This window comes from Aptenodytes patagonicus, chromosome 7 (assembly GCF_965638725.1).
Source record: "Aptenodytes patagonicus chromosome 7, bAptPat1.pri.cur, whole genome shotgun sequence".
Lineage (NCBI taxonomy): Eukaryota > Metazoa > Chordata > Aves > Sphenisciformes > Spheniscidae > Aptenodytes > Aptenodytes patagonicus.
The window spans coordinates 65,622,950-65,644,754 of NC_134955.1; the positions used below are offsets into that span (position 1 = coordinate 65,622,950).

Sequence of the window (21,805 nt, forward strand, 5' to 3'; positions counted from 1 at the left end):
TTATTGCACTCTTCCATGGCTGTAATAACAAGGGTCTTGGTGCTATAAAGACCCTGGTGCTATTTCCTGTTGCTCTGATCTGTGGAGTTTCATGCCCCAGTGCCTTCAGGCACCAAAGCGATCACCTCCATCTCTCCATTCGCCCCTAGGTCTAGAGCGCAGCATCCAGGAACACCTGGGCCTTGAGAATCATAGAATCATAGAATCATTAAGGTTGGAAAAGACCTCTGAGATCATTGAGTCCAACCGTCAACCTAACACCACCATGCCCACTAAACCATGTCCCTAAGTGTCTCATCTACACGTCTTTTAAATACTTCCAGGGATGGGGACTCAACCATGTCCCTGGGCAGCCTGTTCCAATGTTTAACCACTCTTTCAGTAAAGAAATTTTTCCTCATGTCCAATCTAAACCTCCCCTGGCGCAACTTGAGGCCATTTCCTCTTGTCCTATCGCTTGTTACTTGGGAGAAGAGACCGACACCCACCTCGCTACAACCTCCTTTCAGGTAGTTGTAGAGCGCGAAAGTTGTAGAGAGAAAGGACTTTGTAGGGGAATGACAAGAGAAGTGGTCATTTGCCAGGACACCAGGTGGGCTTCCAGTGTGAAGAGTAGACGGCTCAGAGGAATGATGCTAAGATACAGTTTCTTGGTGTTTGAAACCATCCATTTGGGATGGGCACAGCTTGCTAGTAACCAGGAAGACCTTCCGAGGTCGCTTTGCTCCTGTTCCTGCAGGACAAGCATCCTCGTTATTGTCTTCAGTGACATGCTGGTGGCACTTTTAGCAGACATTGCAAAGGCTGAACAGTCATGAAGAGGTAGGTGTGTCCTCGCTTTCAGGGGTGTCGCTCCCAGGGGTGACACTCCCAGGCCTTATTTCTGCCCCTCTCCTTTCTCGCTTTGCTGCTGTCAGAGACCCACCGTGATGAAGAACAGATAATTTCCATATCCAGGGCTGTTTAGTTTCCTTCACAGAAATCAAGTACTTTTCTGAATCTGATATTGCCTTCTGAGGCCTTTGTGTGCTCCATCAACAATCCACAATGCACATTAACTGTCTGTAAATTTCTAGAAGTTTAATGTGCAATGAAAAAGAAATCCCATTGAAATCAAATCTAACTCTGTGAGAGATTGAATTAAACTGGAAGCTGATCTTTAAAGTGGTAACTGTTTGTAGATGGATACACTTTCTATGTAGAAAACTGAACACTCATAAGCCATATATTAAATAGTAAGTATAAATTTGGTTGAGTTAGAGAGTTTAAGAGTCTAATCTGTCTATCACAGGCCATAACGTTTCACTAAGTTACTCCTCTGCTGAACCTATGAACTTATGTTTAACTAAACCATCCCCTCCAGACAAACATCCAGTATTGATTTAGAAGTCTGAAGAGGCTGAGGATCCACCACATTCCTTCATATTTTTCTTGCTTTTTCATTACACTAATTGCTTTAGAAAAAGCATCATATTTAAATTAACCTGGCTTCAGCTTCTTGCAGTGGTATCTTCTTATGTATTTTTTCCACTGTACTAAAAAAGTCCCATTAAGTCACTTACCCATATAATCAAGTCATCGCTCCACCTTCCTTTGATTAAGTAAATGAGTTGAGCTCCTTAAAGTTCTGTCTAGCCCGAATTTGGAGGTCTGGTGATGGCAGATACAGGCGTTTTAGCTGCACTTTAATCCAGCTCATTGGCAGCAGTAGGGATGAAGCCGTGGTGACACGGATTTCAGCCTCCCAGGTCCCAAATAACTTTCTGCAGCCGTTATTGTAGCCAGGGGTGTTCACAGCTAACTCCTCAATACTGCCCATTGCTCAGCCTCTCCAAGCCTAGCTCTTACTGTTGTATATCCAAGGAGCAGGTGATTTTTTGCCAAAGCAAACCACATGCTGAATTGCTCATCTAATAAGACCTCTGGATCCTTTTCAGAACTGTTCTTTGCTAGGGACATTTCCCGCTCCCGTGCTGGAGATACAATTTGCATTGCTTTTGCCTAGATATCTGATTTCCATTTAAAACACATTTTAATGGCACATGCCCAGTTATCAAGCACATCATCCTGTGTGACTGCCCTCACTGCTGTTCAACATTCCTCTAATCTTCCTGTCATCTGGACATTTTATCAGTCATTTTATTTTGACTTTCAAACCATAGAGAAAAGCACTGAATAGAAAGGGACCTGTCCGCTGGGCTCTCAGTAATAATGTTTTACTATTTTCCACTACTCATTGTTTGATATCTGCCAGGTAGCAAGTTCTTCATCCATTTAACCTGTAATTTACTGAACTGCGTAGTCTCAGTATTTTGTCGAGAGTGTCACACAGTGTCAATTCAGTGAAGATTACCGTACAAGAGGATTTGGCCAATGTGTGGCTCTTGGGTGATTCAAATGCAGCACCAGGATGAGGTGATGATACATGATGAGCACTGTGGCTGTGGTGATTTGGGAGCCGTTGGGTCCTTGCCTGTGGGTGGGAGCAAACCAGGGGCAAGCTGCTGAGGTTGTTATCAAGTCAATGGTCCGTGTTCCTGCTCAGTCCAGCCCCAGCAAGGGAGCACTGGTACGGGGAGCTGCCCTGGCTTGTCCCTCTCTGGCGTATTATACGTATGCTGCGGCTCCGGCTGGCCGTTGCATTTGGCTTGCAGCTTGTTCTGTCAAGGCGTTTGGCTGTCTTCCTGAACTAAATTTATACTTTTATCAAATAACAAAATTAACATTGTGAGACATTTTACATTAGTCCGTATGGACAGCCATTCATTATGTTCCTTTCCTTTTCTTTTTTATTGAACATACTGAAACTCAGATCGGCTTTTGTCTCATTTTGCCTGGCACTGAGATCAAGCTAAGCAGCCTGTAATTACTTGGGTCAGCCTGTTTGCCCTTTCTGCCTATAGGTACAGAAGGCTTTTTGGTTGTACTCTGGGAGTTCTTTAAAAACATCACTGTTACTGTAATAAATCTAGCCAGAGAAGGATTTATCCCATATGACTTTAGCTTTCCATGTCCATTCTCTTAAGCCATAATTTCTCATTGACATACTCACTTGTTCTCTCTTTCTTCCCATCCCTGTGTGCTTTATTGTATACTGCTTTTTCATTTCTACCAACTGCCTTCCTTTTGACCCTGAGCCTTTGGCTGGTGTAGTCCTTTTCCTTGACTATTGAATGGCACCATTTTGCTCTCTGACAAACTCCTAAAAGCCAGTTGACTGACATTACTTAGTCTCTTTTTTTTTTCCCCAAAAATTGTACTTGTTTTTATATACTCATGGGAAATAAATTCTTGGTGGCCCTATGTGTATGCGTATAAAGTTTACCTTTAGTTGCAGAAACACGAAATTTAAGAAGTTGTGCACTGTAAATTTACAGCTATGTCAGAATTAAATTTAAAAATACATTGTATATCAAATGTAGCCTAGTGGTGTATAAATCTTAGCACTTTCCATCAGTAGATCTCAAAATGGCTTGCAAAGTAGGTCATTAGCATTATCTTCATTTTAAGGAGAAACTGAAGCTCAGAGAGGTAAAGGGATATGCCCAAGATTACCAGGTGATTCTTCATCCATTTTGAGCTCCCCAGTAGTTGCAGTGGGTGGATGGTAACTGAGAATACAACACTGAGCAAGAACAGAGGTCAGATGTAAAAATTATCCCAAGAGTGCAGTACATCATCAGACGGTGGAATGCACAGAATTTCAAATCTGGAAATTTATCCTAATATTTTGAATTACATTTGAATAGACTCTGTGGTTCTTCAGTCTGTAAATAGTTTTACTGCATCATGGGAGTGATTGAGCTTTGTTTGACTATTATTCTATTTATTCAGGAATCCCATTTATCCCTCTCTCTCTAACAAAGCAAAACCAGGATGATTAAGTTTTTTTGAAGAGACGATGAGCTCTTTCAGCCATACGTTACCTGCAATAAAGAGCAAACAGCCAGACATTGCAATGATTTTACTGTCTGAACGTCTAGAAGTAGTTGAGATTTGCAGATGCTAACTATTGATGCAAAAGGATAATCCATGTTATCAACTGAATTCCAAACTACCTATTTCTGAGCGGTGCTAGCTCTTTGCTTTTGTGGGCAAGTCATAGATTATATATTATTTAAGCATTCTGTATTTAACTGTTTCATGCTCTGCAGTGAGAGGAGAACAACCACCTTTCCATGGTCTGGAGGTGTTACACGCCTGCAGGCAGGAATCAGCACGAGCGTTGCTGTAATTACCCTTTGTGGTTGTTTTTTACATACAATATCATTCTTAACCCAAGTGTTTTCACTGCACTCTAAGATATTGGATAGTTCCCTGTTACACTGATTTAAGAGCCTTCATTATTTCTGATCCTTTTAAGACCAGACAAACCTTGACAAAAAGGTTAATTGCAACCCAGTAGAGCTACACTAATGTTTTATTCGGGGCAGCTAGTCATGTCTCGATTTTTCAGAGCAAGTGCACTATAAAGAACATTAACATCTCGCCTTGAGATTTTTAAACTCTTCATAAACTCTGATGTATGAATTTAGCTTTAAAATAACATAATATAGTTTATGAACTAGAGATTTTAATTTTTTTTTCAGTGTGGCTGCTAGCTAGGTGGCTAACTCTGTATTTGGACCTGTACACAAATCCAGTAAGAGAGATTGCAGATTTTCAACTCCCAATTACATTTGAAGGGTTTTCTCACTTGCAAATACTTATATTTGAAAATATTTGCTGTTATCTTTGAAGACAATGGGTAGGCCTTTTGAGTGCTGAGGTTTGTACAGGGAAGGTGGCTTAAGCACTAGTGGAGCGAAAGAGGCCAAGTCTTCTTTGCTCATTGGCCTGTGCCTGCACAGGGGCTTCTCCCCAGCGGAGGGAACTGCCCGGGTCTGACACAGCCCCTTGGCAGGAGTGCCCGTGTGTGATGGGCACCAGGAGTTGCTCCTCAGGGCAAGCGGGAGCACCATCAGGAGGCTCACAGTTTTGGGTGGAGTCTAACCAATTCTCTGCCTGCTTTGTGACCTTGAGAGGAATCAGAGGGATTTAAAGGTTTTGTCTCCAGGTAGCCATTAGGAAACAGTGATTCTGTCCCATCACTTCCAGCATCACTTCTGCTTGGGGAAGCCTCCCCGGCTGCTCTTTCTTTGGGCAGCTTTGACCCTGGTCCTTTTTATGCTCTGCCATACGCTGCAACAGCATCTTCGGCCTGGATGACATTTCTCCTTACTTGGAGAAGGCAGCAGAGAAGAGGAGCGGGTGTTGGAGAGGGATGAGAGTGTTTGTGTACTGGATCGATCTGCAGGGTATATTAATGGGAAGGAGATTGCTGACCAGAAGGGCAGGGAGAGAGGTCCCTATGGCAATGCAAGAGTGCAGTTTGCAGAAGGTCCCTGTACGCAGAGTAAGCAGTGAGTGCGGCGGCGGAGTGGAGCTGGTAGGGGAGCAGCTGCCGCAGAGTTGTTCCCATCCCAGCTGTCCAATGTAAAACACAATGATTGATTCAGGATCTCAGGAAGAAAGATGTGTGGGCATAATACTACTCTTGTTGGAGTAGTAGCTGATGGAAAGGTACAGCTATAGTGAGTAAGAGGTTTCGGGTAAGATAGTTTGGACTTTCTGATGGTGGAGGGATCAAGTTCTAAGCTGGAAATACTGTTTCCCCCTTAGACACCACGTCATTTGTAGTGGTGTGTACATCTAGGGAGTAGCTGAGTGAGCATCTTAGACCCATCTGGAAAGCTTTTCCCTCTTTGAGGAGGTATTCGGGCACTCTGTCTGCTTCACTTGACCATTGCCTACCTCCCTTCCGTGCTCCTGCACTCTCTCAAGCATCCTGGCACAATGTTAACAGCTTCAACTCATGTTGTAGCAGCTAAGATTTGAAAGAAATAGTAATTTATTTTTTTAAAATTAATTTAGTACTCCTTTTTTTCTCTCAGAGAAACCTTTGGCTCAGCTGTTGTGTGAAGTACACCACCAAGTCATCCCTGGCTCAGTTAGCCCCTCAGTCAGAGGGCTGTCAAATTGGCAGTCCTAATTAGAGCAAGAGACGTGGAGAATATTTTGCGGATGTAAAGTATTTAATTATAACTAAAACACATGGAGGAAGAAGAAAGTTGCATGCTTGGAAGGACAGCATTACAGCTGGGCCAAGGCAGAGACTAGTTTAGTTCATGTCATGCTTGCCTTCTTCATGTCCTGTTTTTGTAACTGTATGGAGTTGTTAAACTTGCATCTTCAATTTCTTGAGAATGCAAAAAATTTTAATTTGAGTAATGGATAGGAACAGGGAAATACTTTGCTAGGCTCCTGTTTAAGAACAGACCCTTGCTTTGGATCATGAGAATGAATGCAGATCAAGAGGTTTTTTTTTTTAAAAGCAGGAGTACAAATTCTTCCGGTTTTGTCCATGAATCAGAAAGTAATTAATGGGAACCAGGGGAAACAATCATTTTATGTGTATGTTATTCCAGAATTTTCCATTTGGGGTAGTTAACATCTTCCTCTGAAATACCCAGTTTAACTTCTGGTAAGAAGCAGCTGCTGGCCTGATCTGGTGTGTGATCTGATGATGTTGCCTTTGTTCCTAAGAATTTGAGTCCAGTGGTGCAAGTTTGGGGTATTATTTTTCAAGTGGTGCTGGGAAGAAAGACACAATCCAGCTGAGCTGAAGAGAGCATCAGAAGTGTTGCTTTTTCTCACGAGTAGGTTTTTTTTCCCCTCTTGCACCTGCTATTTGTGCTGCGCCTTTACTCCTTCTAGACTGAAAATATCTGTGAGGACAGGCGGTCACTAATACATGGGATAAAATTATCATTCTTTTCAAGTCTCTATCTACAGAGGAAAAGAAAGGAGAGAATCGTTTGAAGAAACATTGACAGCAGTAGGCAGCTATGCAAATTTTGCCTGGTCTATTTAAACACGCACACTGGTTTTAAATATAATTCTGAACTTATCTAGTCTACAACAAGGTCAAGAAACAGAGACATGTACCCTGTACAGATTATTTCAGACCCGAGGCAGCCTGTATACATTTTCACCTTCCCACTCATACCCCAGCATCTTGCTGTTGCTATGTTTTTAATTCTCTTGGGTTGTAAATAAGAAACAAAAGAACTTGGTACTTTTTCACACTGTTGCAGATGGATAGGTTGGAGCAGGTAGAATAACGCTGGACTTTGTGCTGAATTAGAAAAAAGTCATGTTAGCGTATTCTGTACTTTCAACGTCCAGAATCACGGGCTTCACAGGGCTGAAAGAAATGTGAAAATGTGAAGTCTGTAAATGAGGCTGGAAGGGTTTTTGCAAAAGGTCTGCTCTAGCACAAAGCAAAGCTTTGGTCTTGGTGGAGAAAGGACACGATGAAATGGTTTGCCCCATGAAAAGAAGAGGTCAGACCAGATGAGCAGAGTGGTAACCCTGAATGCTAAAATGTGTGGCTTCTTTCTTTCACATGACATTGATGATCTCACCAAGGCAGAAAAGGAGTATTTGAAAAAGTTATAGTTCTTCCTTTCTTTTTATTTTTACAGCTAAAGGATTGCTGTTGTTTGGTATGTGTCTTACTCCTCCAGCTCCTTGTGGTGCATCTTTCCCAACTTCCCCAGGCTTTCTGTATTTGTGGTTAATGCAGAACAGATGTTTTACTTACCTAAGACGACGACGACAAGGGGTTTCTTACCAGTTCTGCTTTTCTAAGAGGAGAGGCTTTTTTAAAACTCATATTTTTGTGAGTGGGATCTCTCAGCCTGTGAAGAACCATAAGAAAGGATTGCTAGAGAGTACATGAAGCCATCTCCTGCCATTGCCAGCCCCTGACTCTTGTCCAAATCCTCATCTAATCACTGTACAGATCAATGCCCTAAACCTCCGAAAATAAAGTAAACCTTGAATCATTAACTGTCAGCCATCAGAAAGGTCACAGAATCACAGAATGGTTGAGGTTGGAAGGGACCTCTGGAGGTCATCTTGTTTAATCCTCCCGCCAGGGCACCCTACGACCAGTTGCCCAGGACCATGTCCATACAGCTTTTGAATAGCGCCAAGGATGGAAACTCCACAACATCTCTGGGCAACCTGTGCTGGTGCTCGGTCACCCTCACAGTAAAACAGTGTTTACTGATGTTCAGACAGAACCTCCTGTGTTTCATTTTGTGCCCGTTGCCTCTGGTCCTGTCACTGGGCACCACTGAAAAGAGCCTGGCTCCGTCCTCTTTGCACCCTCCCTTCAGGTGTTTATATACATTAGTAAGATCTGCTCCCCTTGAGCCTTCTCTTCTCCAAGCTGAACAGTCCCAGCTCTCTCAGCCTTTGCTCAGAGGAGAGGTCTTCCAGTCCCTTAATCATCTTTGTGGCCCTTTTTTGGACTCTCTTTAGTATGTTCATGTCTCTCTTGTACTGGGGAGCCCAGAACTTGACGCAGCACTCCAGATGTGGCCTCCCCAGTGCTGAGTAAAGGGGAAGGATCACCTCCCTTGTCCTGCTGGCAATACTTTGTCTAATGCAGCCAAGGATACCATTTGCCTTCTTTGCAGCATAGGCATATTGCTGGCTCATGTTCAACCTGGTCCACCAGGACCCCCAGGTCCTTTTCTGCCAAGCCATTTTCCAGCTGGGTGACCCCCAGCATATATTGGTGCATGGGGTTGTACCTCCTTAGGTACAGGACTTTGCACTTTTCCTTGTTGAACTTCATGAGGTTCCTTTCAGAGTTGGAGTAGCTGACAAATCTGAGATGTGACAAATGAAGGCGTTGGGTCTGAATCCAACAGTTTGGCTGTGGTGATTTTGGCTTTGCTGAGCTCTTTTCCGTCACTCCCGTAGCAGCTCTGTGGGGCAGGGTGACAAACTAAAGCTTGGGGACTGGCCCCGAATCTGTCCCCATGGACCACAGGGAAGTGTCTTTCCAGGGGAAGAGGACGCTCTGTGTGTGCATGTGAGTGTAGGAACTTTCCCAGGGTCTGGAGGTGGGTGGCCACCTTCCCAGAGGAGAACTGCTCTTTTTCTCTTGTTCTTGCAGCATGGTTGCAGCGTGCCAAAAGCAATCGGCTGGATGCACCCTGGCCTCCAGCAATTATGAGAAATGTCAGGGCAGAGCTGTCACGACGCTGTTACCATGCTCACTTGCTCTTTGAAATCAGTGGCTAAGAAAGATAAAGAACAGTTCTGGCTTTTGTCTTAAAGCTGTCTCCTTGCCACAGTTTTATAGACAATTAGGAAAAAGAAAACCACAAGAATTTTTTCTAGAAATTAATTGTTCATACTCAGATCACTATAGTCTCTTTTGACCTTATTTAATACAGAAAGTGCATGTTCCTAACTGACTATCCCTGTAAGCTTGAGAAGCATGAGGCATATCTGAAGTTCACATTTAGATTTGAAAAGTTAATAAAATAATTCTATTTTTTACCTTTTCACGCTGCATTTTTTATGTGCATTTTTGAGGTCACCCATAAATAGCCAGACAAATGGTTTGTGTTGTGCTGGTGGTGTATCATGATATTTAGATCTGTTCCGATTGCTAAATGATGAACAATGGATTTACATTTACATTTGCGTGAATGTGTTCTGTATCTGGTAAGTTGCAAAGCCAAACTGTAAATTATTTTTTTTCTTGAAGTTTTATTATGTTGCCTGTTCTCTGCTCTTCATTTTATCTACCCCAGGGCTTCCCTTATCTTTCCAAGTCCCTGACTCCTATCAGACAATAGGCATTTAAAAATAAACCTAGCTAACATAGAAATGCTGTGTTTCCTTTCTCAGTTGTGACATTTCCTCCAATTTTCACCTACTCAGCATTCAAGTTAAATAAAAGTAAAACCTTCTCCTGAACCCATTTCCTGTCCATAACTTGTTTGATACTTTATACACGCCTGTGTAGTAAAATATCAGGTTATACCTGGCTAAACTGAACGTTGAGCACCTCCTTCAGTGCTCTTGGGGAGGCATTTCCTTCCTGCAGATATCTGAATTTTCAATTTTCCTGCTTAACACCGAGGTGCTACACTGCTTAAACCCCTGGCTTTCTTTGCTACCGCCGATCTACCTCATCCATTGACACATCTGTGCCACCTGTCACGTTTGGGTGTTTTTCCAGCAGGGGTGACTTGATGACACGTTCCCGGGTCGGTGCTGCTGTCAGTAACAAACTCTGAGTGCTCTTTTCTGAACGCTGCAGAGAAAATCCCCCAGGGGCGGCCCAGCGTGTGGGTCTCAAGCTACCAGGCAGCTGTTTATCATTAGTTTAACAGCTAAATGTATTTCGTAATGTCATATAAAATCTAGTGCTTAATCTGTCTTGAAAGTCAATGATTTTTTCTTAGTCTGAAGCATTGCTGTTGATGCAGCCCTGAATTTTGCTGATTTTTTTTTTTTTTTTTTTTTTTTAAGTTTTAGTTTTGTCCCTGAAGTCTAGTTGGGGCAAGACCTAATGATCAGACTTGTGGGGCTGCTCCAGCGGCCCTGAATCGGCAGGAGCCTTTCTGTAGCTGGGCAGGATTTTACTTCAGCAGGATTTGCAGACTTGGGAAGCCTTTGCATTAACTTCAGTGGCTTAGAATTAGATTTCAGCAGCAGAGTAACTCCCCAGAAGGCTGAAAGCGCGATGTGATTCCTCTAACACAGTGTCTCCAAAAGGCAGAAGAAAGAACAAGCCAGAGCACTTTGATTTTACTCAGATTTACTCGTGGTTGCCTTGAAGCAGCGGTATCTTTCCTCTTTTGCAAGGTCTTGAAGCCTGAAGCCTGAAGCTGTTCTGTGCAGCAATTTAGAGGAACTATTCAAATCTAAGACTTAACATCAGTGAACACGAAGGAGATTTACTAGTGATGAATGACGTTTGAGTACTTCTGACACGATTTCCTTCTTTCCTGCAGGTTGGACAAAGTTTGCTCGGTTGACGCGGGCCCTGACGAACAGCCGGAGCGTACTGCAGCAGCTAACGCCGATGAACAAGGCCGAGGTGGTGCACAAACACTCCCGGTTAGCTGAAGTAAGTGGGACAGACACCAGCCAGCTCCCTTCGTAAGGCAGGAAGAGAGGGGGGGATAAAAACCGAAACCTATTCCTATTTAAAAAATTATAATTTTGGAGGAAAATATTTCCCAACTCAGGAAATTCAGAGGCTGATTTTTTCAGCCTCTCCTCTGCTCACCCTAAAGCAGTGCTATGTGCCAGGCCCATGGTTCTGGGACAGGTCATGCTCTTTCAGTCATGAAAACAGTCTCTGTAGGTCGCTTTTATTTAAACGGCCCTATTTCTGTGCATGCAATTCTCAGTTTGCCGGTTGTTGCTTAACTTGGGGTGCACAGTGTGCTCCTCTGCATGCTGTCTCACAGCGACATGGAACCAGACTTGATGTCCTTGAGCCCTGTGGATGGTCGCTTACGCTCCCAGGGAAATGGGATTGTTTGAGAAACCAGGTACTCCTCTTTGGAAGTATCCCTGTCTGGGCCCCGGGGTTGTACAGGCACACTCACTACGTATATATCTTGACTTTCTTGCAAAGTCATTCCTGCAGTATTTTGCTCATCATTTTTTTCTTCAGAACTGATGGAATGAACTCTTTGGCAGGTTGCAAACATCTCCTTAACAGTGCAGATGGTGCAACAAGTGAATGCCTTCAGGTTAACTGATGAAACAGAGGTACTGCTTTCATCTTCATGTCCATTGGTTATGAAAAATATATGGGTCAAAAACATATGGTCAAAATATATGAGCTACTGAAAATGAGAGCCCTAGCCACCTTGTGCCAGAGAGCTTGTCCTGGGTTCGATGCTAAGAACTGGTAGCAGCTTTAAATTTTTTTTTTTTTTGTTCCCCTCCTGGTTTTAGTGGACTTCGATAATAAAAACTCTACTTAAATTAAGATCAGAATGGAAACCCACAGTTTTCAGGTGTTGGCAGTGTGAGGTTTTCCCTTGAATTATCCCATATAGCTTGGATGACTGCTGAGTTACTCTCACGTCTTGCTTTTCTGATTCATGATATTTCAGCGTTCTGTAAATCCGGTTATATCCATTATTGGCTTAGTCTAGAGAAGGGAAGACTGGAGAAGATACGGTAACAATATTCAAATAAGTCTAAAGCACTTGCGTAGAATGAGGGAAGAAATTATTCACCAGGACCACTATAGCTAGAGAAAAAGTAATGGCATTAAATCACAGCAAGGAAGATTTAGATCAGGTAGTAGGAAAAGCTCAGGTAAGGGAGAAGGTTGTACCGAGGAATAGGTTGCTTGGAGAGTGTGCGATTTCCTCTCTTACAAGTCATTTAGAGCTGTGAAATGGTTTCTAGGCCAAATGCTGTCAGGAATGCAGACTGAGTGGACGTATGCCATCGCCGTACAGGCCCTGTTTGCCATACTTCTGTGTCTGAGGAGGAGCGTTATCATCACAGCTCATCCCTTGCAGAATGTAGTGCCCACCTTTACCAGGCTTAACCGTTGTTAGCCGTTTTCATTGGTTGTATACAAGAACAATTCAGAGAGTCTGTGATGAATGCAGCTGACTAACAAGATATTGTGTATTCTTTAGTGGTTTAAAATTAAAAATTCATGCAGCATGAAAGAAATAATCATTATAGTTCAGTGGTCTCCACAGCCACTTGCCACCCACTCACCATGTCAAACTCAGCATGATATTACGTTAAGAATAATAATTATGCTTTTACAGTATCATGGGAGCTCCTAAGCACTCCACCACCAGAGGCGTAGGGAACTATCAAGCATATGTTCATTGCATTCGGCTTGAGCCCTAAGAAGCTCATTATTCCAGCTATAGTGAGGCTGTTTCCAGCTCCTGCCCCAATGAACAAGACGGTGAACAAACAGGCCTGGAGAAGCCAAGGAAAGAAGTCCCAGTCCTGATTTATCATGACAGTAAAGCGTTGACCACAGATGAGTCCAAAGAGATAACTGGAGATAATGACCAGATTATGAGTCAAAGCCAAAATGGTGTGTTAAATGCAGGGGACAATTTTGGCATTGAAAGAAGTTTCATGGATTTGCACAAAGGCTGCTGTGAAGAAATGACTGTACCGATCATTGCTTTTACTCCGGGGAAGGACCCATGGATCCACCAGCGAGTTCAGTGTGCCGCAGTGGCCAGCTGAACCTTGCCCATTGGGTGGTTATAGGAGTGCTGTTAGTGAGTCTTGTCCTGGTCACTGGGGAAGCGACACCTGGAGGTTGATATTTTTATGGATCTCACTAGGGGTTTGGCATCTGTGAGGGTCTCTGGCAAGTGCCATTGGGACCACACCGCTTGGTGTGCGTTGCTGTTCAGCTGGAGCTCAACACATGGCTTTGTGTTGCACCGAAGCTAGTGTGATATGAGGCTGTTGACAAAGGGAGCCACCATGGTCTTCTGGAGGTCTCTCCTGCACTCTCACTGCTGCCTGTGTAGTGGGTCTAGTGGTTTTCTGGCCACAGGATAAATTTGTGCAACTCAGCTGACTTTGTAGAAAACAAATGGCTAACTCATGTAACAATAGTTTTTCATCATACCAGTTTAACTGACTTTCCTTACAGGTTGTGATTGCTAAATCTGACCTTAGGGAGGGTGGGAACAGGTAGGCAGAAGCAGGTTTGCATCCCATCAGGTTACAGCCTGACACTGGGCCAGATTAGACATGTTGGAAAACCACAACACAGAGTGAGAGAGGCTGCTGTTGTTGTCCCTTGGTGATCCCTGAAGAACAGATTTTTCAGTAGAATCAGACTTTTACTGTCTGATCTCAGTAACAGCTTTCTCATCTTAAAAATAAGACTGCAAAGAATAAATGGAGAGTCTGTATCTGTGGTACTTGAGTTCATATTCTTAGTTGTTGTGCTGTTTATTCAGAGCCATTTACTCCTCTTCATCGAGGAAGCATCCTGCATTTGGGCGTTTTTACACATATGGGACTGCTATTTGCAATCCAACTGTCCCTGCAAATATGGTGCATCAGTCCAATATGGGACAGGTGTAGGGCTGAAATGAGTTTTAAAGTTGCTGGAATTATTTATTTTATCCCATATAGACTTGAGATCCCCAAATGTAAAAGGTGTTATTAGTTCCAAAATACACGAATCTTTCAGTTGTCAGCGCAATATATTGCCACGTTGCGCGTTCCTTTGTGGTTTTGTTTCTTGTGTTGGACCGAGATAAGAGGTAATTAGATTAGCTGGGAGGAATGTCTTAAGTGAATTTGGCTTGGTTCCTTTGCGATGTTTCCAGTTCCACATTATACAAAAGTGCGCATGCAGGAGATTATAGTCATATGCAAAAAAGAAAAGAAAAGTAATTACAAGAAATAAAAGAGAACCCACTAGCGACACTGAGCTTGTAAGAGCAACAACTTTTTGAAGAAAATGGGAAGGAAGCATGATATTGCCAGGGTGTTAGGGCAGAAATTGTGCACGCAATGCTTCATTTTAGAAGGAGGTCAGCCAGCAAGGCTGAAGTCTGGTTTACCTTTGATAGGGTATTGTTCTGGCTAAACAGTGGTTTAAAAAAGAGGTCAGGCACGAAGGATTAGTCTTGTAACACTTCCAAATAGGAATGAATACTCATGTTCATAACTGCAGAGCCTAAGCTGGTGTGGCAGTACCCACAACCTGTCTCTCGAGCCTCTCTGCCCTTGCTATTGGCACGGTTTCCCCTCAGTCCATCTGCAAAGACCTCCCTTTTTTCAAGAATGTCCTTAGATGCTATGCTGCTCCCATTCATTGAGTGATAGCTGCCTCCACACATTCTTAATAAATCAGATAATTTAGAAACTGTGGGTTGACTTGCAATGTCCAGTGAACATAGTCCCATCTTTGTGCTGTTCCTTACAGAAATCCGTGAGACCCCTTATTGGATTGTATTAATTGAAAACAGTAACATTTCCTTTTCTGTCCTTTACAGGTTCTTCAGCTGGGTTCTGATATTCTGCCTCAGTACAAGCAAGAAGCTCCAAAGACTCCACCACACATTATACTACACTATTGTGCTTTTAAGACCACTTGGGACTGGGTCATCTTAATTCTAACCTTCTACACAGCAATTATGGTTCCATATAATGTCTCCTTCAAGACAAAACAGAACAACATTGCCTGGCTCGTGCTGGACAGTGTCGTGGACGTTATTTTTCTGGTTGACATTGTTTTGAACTTTCATACGACCTTTGTTGGTCCTGGTGGAGAGGTTATATCTGATCCCAAACTCATAAGGATGAACTACCTGAAAACATGGTTCGTGATTGATCTTCTGTCGTGTTTACCATATGACATCATCAATGCCTTTGAGAATGTGGATGAGGTAAGTGATTGTAGTCTGCCTCAAAAGGATTGTTTTAATTAGGAATTAATTTAGGAGCATGCTCGCAGGCATCTGGCAGCAATAAGAGGCAACTGAAGCCCTGTGCAAATATGCAGGGATGACCTTAAGCTGCTGGGCTTTACCTACGTGGCGTTCCCGTGTTGGAAAAGAGGTATCTTATGATTTCAGTACCATGTGTGGATGTATACATGAATGGATGTGGGGTTTAGAATCACTTGCTTGTCATCCAAAAGCATTGCTGCACGTCCATATCAAGAGGGGCTGGACCAGTTGGGATGTGCCCCTGCCACAGCCTCCCTTTTCAGCTCATATCTAGTGATTGCCTTTAAGCAGTCCTAATCCATTGCAGGGCAGACTAACATGGCTTGACGTGAACAATCAAAACTCTCTATCTGCTCTGGCTGAAGCTGGTGGCAAATTTGCCACTGACTTATACGAAAGTAGAGAATGCCTCTGAATGAGCATTTTTAAAATCCTGCCCTAGGATTACTTTTTGTAATTTTCTTTTTTTTGTGATGCCTTTTTAAATGTCTGATTGAGAGGGAGGTTTATCTCCCTTTTTTTTAAACATTTCTTGAGCTACTGCTGGAATTTTAGAAGCTGTTTGAGGAGGGAAAACATAAATATCTTAAACGGATTCTGAATTAAAGCTTTTAAACTGCTAAATGTATTAACATTTATGAAATCGAGCTTGCAGCCTAAGATAATAGAGAAAACAAGCAATAACTATGACAAATAATGCATGCACAAGTCAGTGTAGAGAAAATTCATTATTAAAATGCAACTATAATGGCATTAGGACTTGTTTTAATTGTTCTCTAGAGCTTTTTATCTTTAGGGCCGTAAACAGATGAAAAAGCCTGTGTTCATTTTTTACCATTTTAACAGTTTTTTCTTAGAACACCTTTGAGTGGGTTTTTTGGTTGCGTTTTTTTTTTCTTTTAGTTCTCGAATTCTGCAGTTATATATCCTCACTCTATAAAATCTGCATTCTTATTTTTTAATGCAGACTTTGGTGCAGATTTTGTAGAGCTCCTTTAAAATTCCATCCCTGTCTCTGTGCCGAGTACCATCTTTTGACATTGTTCCATTTTATTTATAGCAAATATGACAGAAGTGATAATACTTGCAGCTAAAATTCAAGATCATATGAGGGCTGCCCATCGGAAAGCAGGTTGTACAGTCAGGCTGTGTAAGGAGGTGGTATTATCATGGTTGTAAATATAATACAGCTTTTTAAGATAACCAATTTCAGACTAAGAGGAACCTATTTTTTATAAAAAGGTAGTGATATCTCCAGATTTTCATGCTTTAATATGTAAAACAAACAGAAAATTTCTGTGCCCAAGCAGTACAGATTTAAATGATGAGCTTAACCTCTTTCTCTAACATATAGATGGGAAATAAACCATCTGCAATATTTGTGGCGGTGAAGAGAATCATTGGCATAGTGCATTATAATTGAGGCACACTTAAAGTGGCAAACTTTAACCAAAATGTAATAAAAATAACAAGGTATCATGAGCTCCAGTGGTCCTAGAGCTGCTATCATTTACCTTTAAACAAATGAAATACCAACTCCTTTTTAATAAGACAACCAATAGTAGCATTTCTTTCTCGTTAAATGGTGTGTTACGGCCCTGGAGCCTCCAGCAGACATTGGAGTATAACTGCTTATGTACTTGTTGTGGTTTAACCCAGCAGGCAGCTGAACACCACACAGCCGTTCGCTCACTCCCTCCCAGTTTATATACCGAGCATGATGTCCCATGGTATGGAATATCCCTTTGGCCAGTTTGGGTCAGCTGTCCTGGCTGTGCCCCCTCCCAGCTTCTCGCTGGCAGGGCATGAGAAGCTGAAAAGTCCTTGACTTAGTATAAACACTACTTAGCAACAACTAAAACATCCGTGTGTTATCACATTATTCTCATGCTAAATCCAAAACACAGCACTATGCCAGCTACTAGGAAGAAAATTAACTCTATCCCAGCCAAAACCAGGACAGTACTTGATTTCAAACCCCTCCAACTCCAGTTTTCCCTAGTGCCTGGAATGAATTGAAGTGATTTTGAAAACAGGTATGTAAACAGTCAGTCTTTCCTCCTTGGGTCTACATTTTCCTTTTTCTCTGTCTTCCAGGGGAGATTTTTTTTTTGGTGATATGTCTTCATTTGTGACATTTAAGTCTTCTGAGCTGGTCGGTGTGTTCTGGGTGGTTGTAGTTATTAATGCTCTTTATCTTCATTTGGCTTTTAACATTTATTTCAACTGGTACTTTTCTGGGATTTAACTTTTTGGCCCACTAGCAGCAGTGTGCTCAAACACTGTTCATAGGTAAAGAATAAGTAAATTGATAAGCTTAATTTGGAAGAAATATTCTGATTGATTAAAAGGAGTGTATTTCTCATTAGAATGTGAGTGTTTCCTCCATAAGGCAAGTAGGAGAGAGAAGAGTTCTTTTAGCTCTTGATTCTGGTAGGTTTTAGCTCTTTATCTTGGCCCTGGCTGTTGGATAAGGGCATTTGTCTTTAGCATTAAAATTAGTGATTGTGGCATTTCAGAAAAAGTTAACAGAAAATCAAAGCTTAGTGGTAAGGACCCTGGGGGCAGGTCCTGGTGCTCTTTGAGTTCTTGGTATGGTGGCGAAGGATGGACCCAAATCAGAGCGAATAGTCCTTGTGTGTCCCACCTCCATGCCTCCTTTTTCCACATAGAATCACAGAATGGTTTGGGTTGGAAGGGGCCTTAAAGATCATCTAGTTCCAAGCCCCCTGCCATGGGCAGGGACACCTTCCACTAGTCCAGGTTGCTCAAAGCCCCATCCAACCTGGCCTTGAACACTTCCAGGGAGGGGGCATCCACAACTTCTCTGGGCAACCTCTTCCAGTGCCTCACCACCCTCATAGTGAAGAATTTCTTCCTTATATCTAATCTAAATATACCCTCTTTCAGTTGACAGCCATTCCCCCTTGTCCTATCACTACGTGTCCTTGTAAAAAGTCCCTCTCCAGCTTTCTTGTAGGCCCCTTCAGGTACTAGAAGGCTGCTATAAGGTCTCCTCGTAGCCTTCTCTTCTCCAGGCTGAACAACCCCATCTCTCTCAGCCTGTCTTCATAGGAGAGGTGCTTCAGCCCCGTGATCATTTTTGTGGCCCTCCTCTGGACTCGCTCCAACAGGTCCATGTCCTTCTTATGTTGGGGGCTCCAGAGCTGAACACAGTACTCCAGGTGGGGTCTCACGAGAGTGGAGTAAAGGGGGAGAATCACCTCCCTCGACCTGCTGGCCACACTTCTTTTGATGCAGCCCAGGATATGGTTGGCTTTGTGGGCTTCAGGCGCATGTTGCCGGGTCACGCTGAGCTTCTCATCAGCCAACAGCCCCAAGTCCTTCTCCTCAGGGCTGCTCTCAATCCATTCTCTGCCCAGCCTGTATTTGTGCTTGGGATTGCCCTGGCCCATGTGCAGGACCTTGCACCTGGCCTTGTTGAACTTCATGAAGTTCGCACGGCCCCACCTCTCAAGCCTGTCAAGGTCCTTCTGCATGGCATCCCTTCCGTCCAGCATGTCGACCGCACCACACAGCTTGGTGTTGTTGGCAAACTTGCTGAGGGTGAACTCAATCCCACTGTCCATGTCGCTGACAAAGACGTTAAACAGTGCCAGTCCCAATACTGACCCTTGAGGAACGCCACTCGTCACTAGTCTCCACTTGGACATCGAGCCATTGACATAAAGCATCAAATGCACTTTTGTTAGTTGTTAAGGGACTAGATGAGTAGCGGGGGACACCACTGCAGGCAGTTTTTTTTCCTCCCTATGGGCAAATCTCTCACGCATAAAGAAGGGTACGGCCAAGGAAGTTTAGGTTTGTGTCTGTCCGTTGTAGATGTAGACTACTAGATGTGATACAGGTGCTTGAAGGTTGTCATGCAGAGGCTGCTGAGTCATTGTATAAGATGCCTTATGCACTTGAGTGCTATTTTATAATGTCAGAATTAAGGAGATTAATCAAAAGATTAAAAAAAAGAGTTTGAAAAAAGGAAATGTGAGTTTTCTTACTGAGGGTTGGAGTTCTTCAAATGCAGTCAGTCTTGGCTGGAGTAGGAACAGTGTCATTTCCATCATGGACAACATTAGGCCAAGGCTGGAGTCTTGTGAAATTCCCACCTGAGGCAAACATAACTGCAAATCAAAGTTACTTTGTTGTTGAGTGGATGTAGAGCCTCAGTAGAAGGATATGATGAAGATGATTATGACACACAAATTGAGAATTGGGGGGGGATTAAGATGATTTGAGGCAGAATTAGAGGTGTAGGTTTCCATGCCTGGAGTTACAGAGCCAGGCTGTTACAGTCTGCTCAGGGGGATTTGGATGTATGACAAGGAGGGGGAAAGGTAAGATAATGAGAGACACCTTGCACAGCATAGAGTGATCTAAATTGATGTGATGGATGAGGAGTTTAGTGGCTAAGTGGTATTGAAAGGGTAGGAAAACAAAGTAAAATAGGCTGGAGAAAAATGAGCTAAGAGGGAGGAAAGTGGAATCTTTAGTGGGATATGTACTTTATTTAAGAAAATTGGTAGGATGGTAGTCCTAGAAATCAGAAAAATGCATGGCATCTTTTCTAATTGGGAAACATTACTTGCACTGAAATACATTCTGGCTAAACCAATGCCATAAAGAAAAACTTTCATATATAGAAGTGTGAGAAAGGACACTATAAAACATACTGAGGAATCCAGCCAATTTTCAAGGTGCGAACCAGAATGGAGGGTGTGCGCTCAGAGTCTCTGAAACTAGGCTGATTTTATTTTTTTTAAAGTAAGAGAGTTCTCTGAAACTTCAGATTTAGTCCAAAAGTGCATGTCTGTCTGTCTGTCTCTTAAATTAAAAAAAAAAAAAAGAAAAAAAGTTTGGAGTAATGGGGGATATGGTGTTTGGGTCCACAGATTTTGGTCACATGAAGTTCCTATTGTTATTAGGCTGTGAAATATGTAGCGACTGAAAGTTTGATTTTTGTCTTGGAGTTACATGTCACTTGTAGTGATTCTAATTTTTTCCCTGAGTACTCAGCTGTATGTAACAACTCTTTCCATTGGTGTATGCACCATCACTTACATTTCTAAAATCATGACTCCCTACTTTTGAAGCTAGAGAATTATGTTACCTTGAGGCTTACCCTTTATATGTGTTCTGCCTACTAGAGAGAGATAAATATCCAACCTCTGTTAGTCTGGGCTACCAAAAGGTTGTATATAGTTAGCGTAACCATCAAGTCCAAGTCACAACTATCAGTCACACTGTGCTGAAATTGTCAGCAGATGGGTTTACAGTGTGCCTGAGGACGCTGATCCCATTGCTTGTTCAGATGTGGTCAAACCATACTGCAACTCCTTTTGGGACCAAATGCATGGATTTACATCCCAGGGAAACCAGGGTGTTGTGCAGGTGCTTGGCTCTTGTCCCCACATGGAGCCATGCAATTGGGAGAGTACCTGGAGCTGGAAGGACCTCAGGTACCCACACCCAGCTGAAGGCATGCTGGTACAGTGCTGCTGAGGGCTGCATTTGAGCCTCTGTATATTAGTATATAGAATAAATATTCCCAAGACTAGGTGGATGGACAAGCTTCTGGCCAAATGGAAAATGCTTCCACAAATTAAGTGTTAAATACAGCTGAAAAAGCCCCCTTTGCTATTTGGAAAAAAATTGGTGTGTCTTTTTTTTTTTCTTTTCTGGGAATTTCCACTGAAATTCATGAATTTCTGAGTTTGTAATGAAACAAAACCTAGAAGCTTGATCTCATCTCTGCCAGAAACATGGCCCTAAAATGACATGGTATATATTGTGAAGAATGGGACCAGATGTCAGGATGGTACATACAGATAGCAAAATAGATGGTTTTCAAATTAGTTGTATAAAAGATCATCCTTTCTGCAAAAATTAGTTTTCATGAGCCAATGGCTGGAAGTGAAAGCAGACAAATTTAAATGACCTAAAACTCTGAAGTTCTATGTCTATTGTTTAATAATGTAAAACTGCATGACCGCAATGGCCTTTAAAATTTAGTGATCTGTGCAGGACATATTAAGGCATGGAATCCTTGTAACTGAAATCTTCCTGTGATTACTGCTATTGATCTATTTCAGCGGTGGCAGAAACTTCTTTGCATCACTGCAATTAATAGCAACAAAAATAGCAATGTCTGTAAATTGAAAGCAAATAAAAACGGATACAACTAGTTTAGCCATATCCACATCTGCAGTGCTTTACTGCAAACACTCCCTTTTTGGGAGATATTTGAAGAAGGGTTTATGGACCTCAGTCTGAGTGGCGTATGCAAGGTGAAGATAAATCGGTGTGTTTCAAGAATGTGGCTTTGGCTCTGAAATAAAGTCTATGGCTAGTTAGCTTTCTTAAGTCTAGGTGGTTGACATGGAGAAGATAATTCCCAGAACTCAATCCCTGCTGCAGCCAAGTGTTAAACTATGATGAAAACTCCTAGCAAC

General features: G+C 42.6%; 1 protein-coding gene across 1 annotated transcript in view; it reads left to right on the top strand.

Annotated features, from left to right (window-relative positions):
- Positions 1–21,805, top strand: part of KCNH5 (potassium voltage-gated channel subfamily H member 5) — a 165,486-nt gene that overhangs the window by 30,127 nt on the left and 113,554 nt on the right. The window contains exons 5-6 of the mRNA XM_076345633.1: positions 10,869–10,984; positions 14,883–15,275. Coding sequence (XP_076201748.1) covers positions 10,869–10,984; positions 14,883–15,275 — 509 coding nt within the window. The remainder of the gene's footprint in view (positions 1–10,868; positions 10,985–14,882; positions 15,276–21,805) is intronic.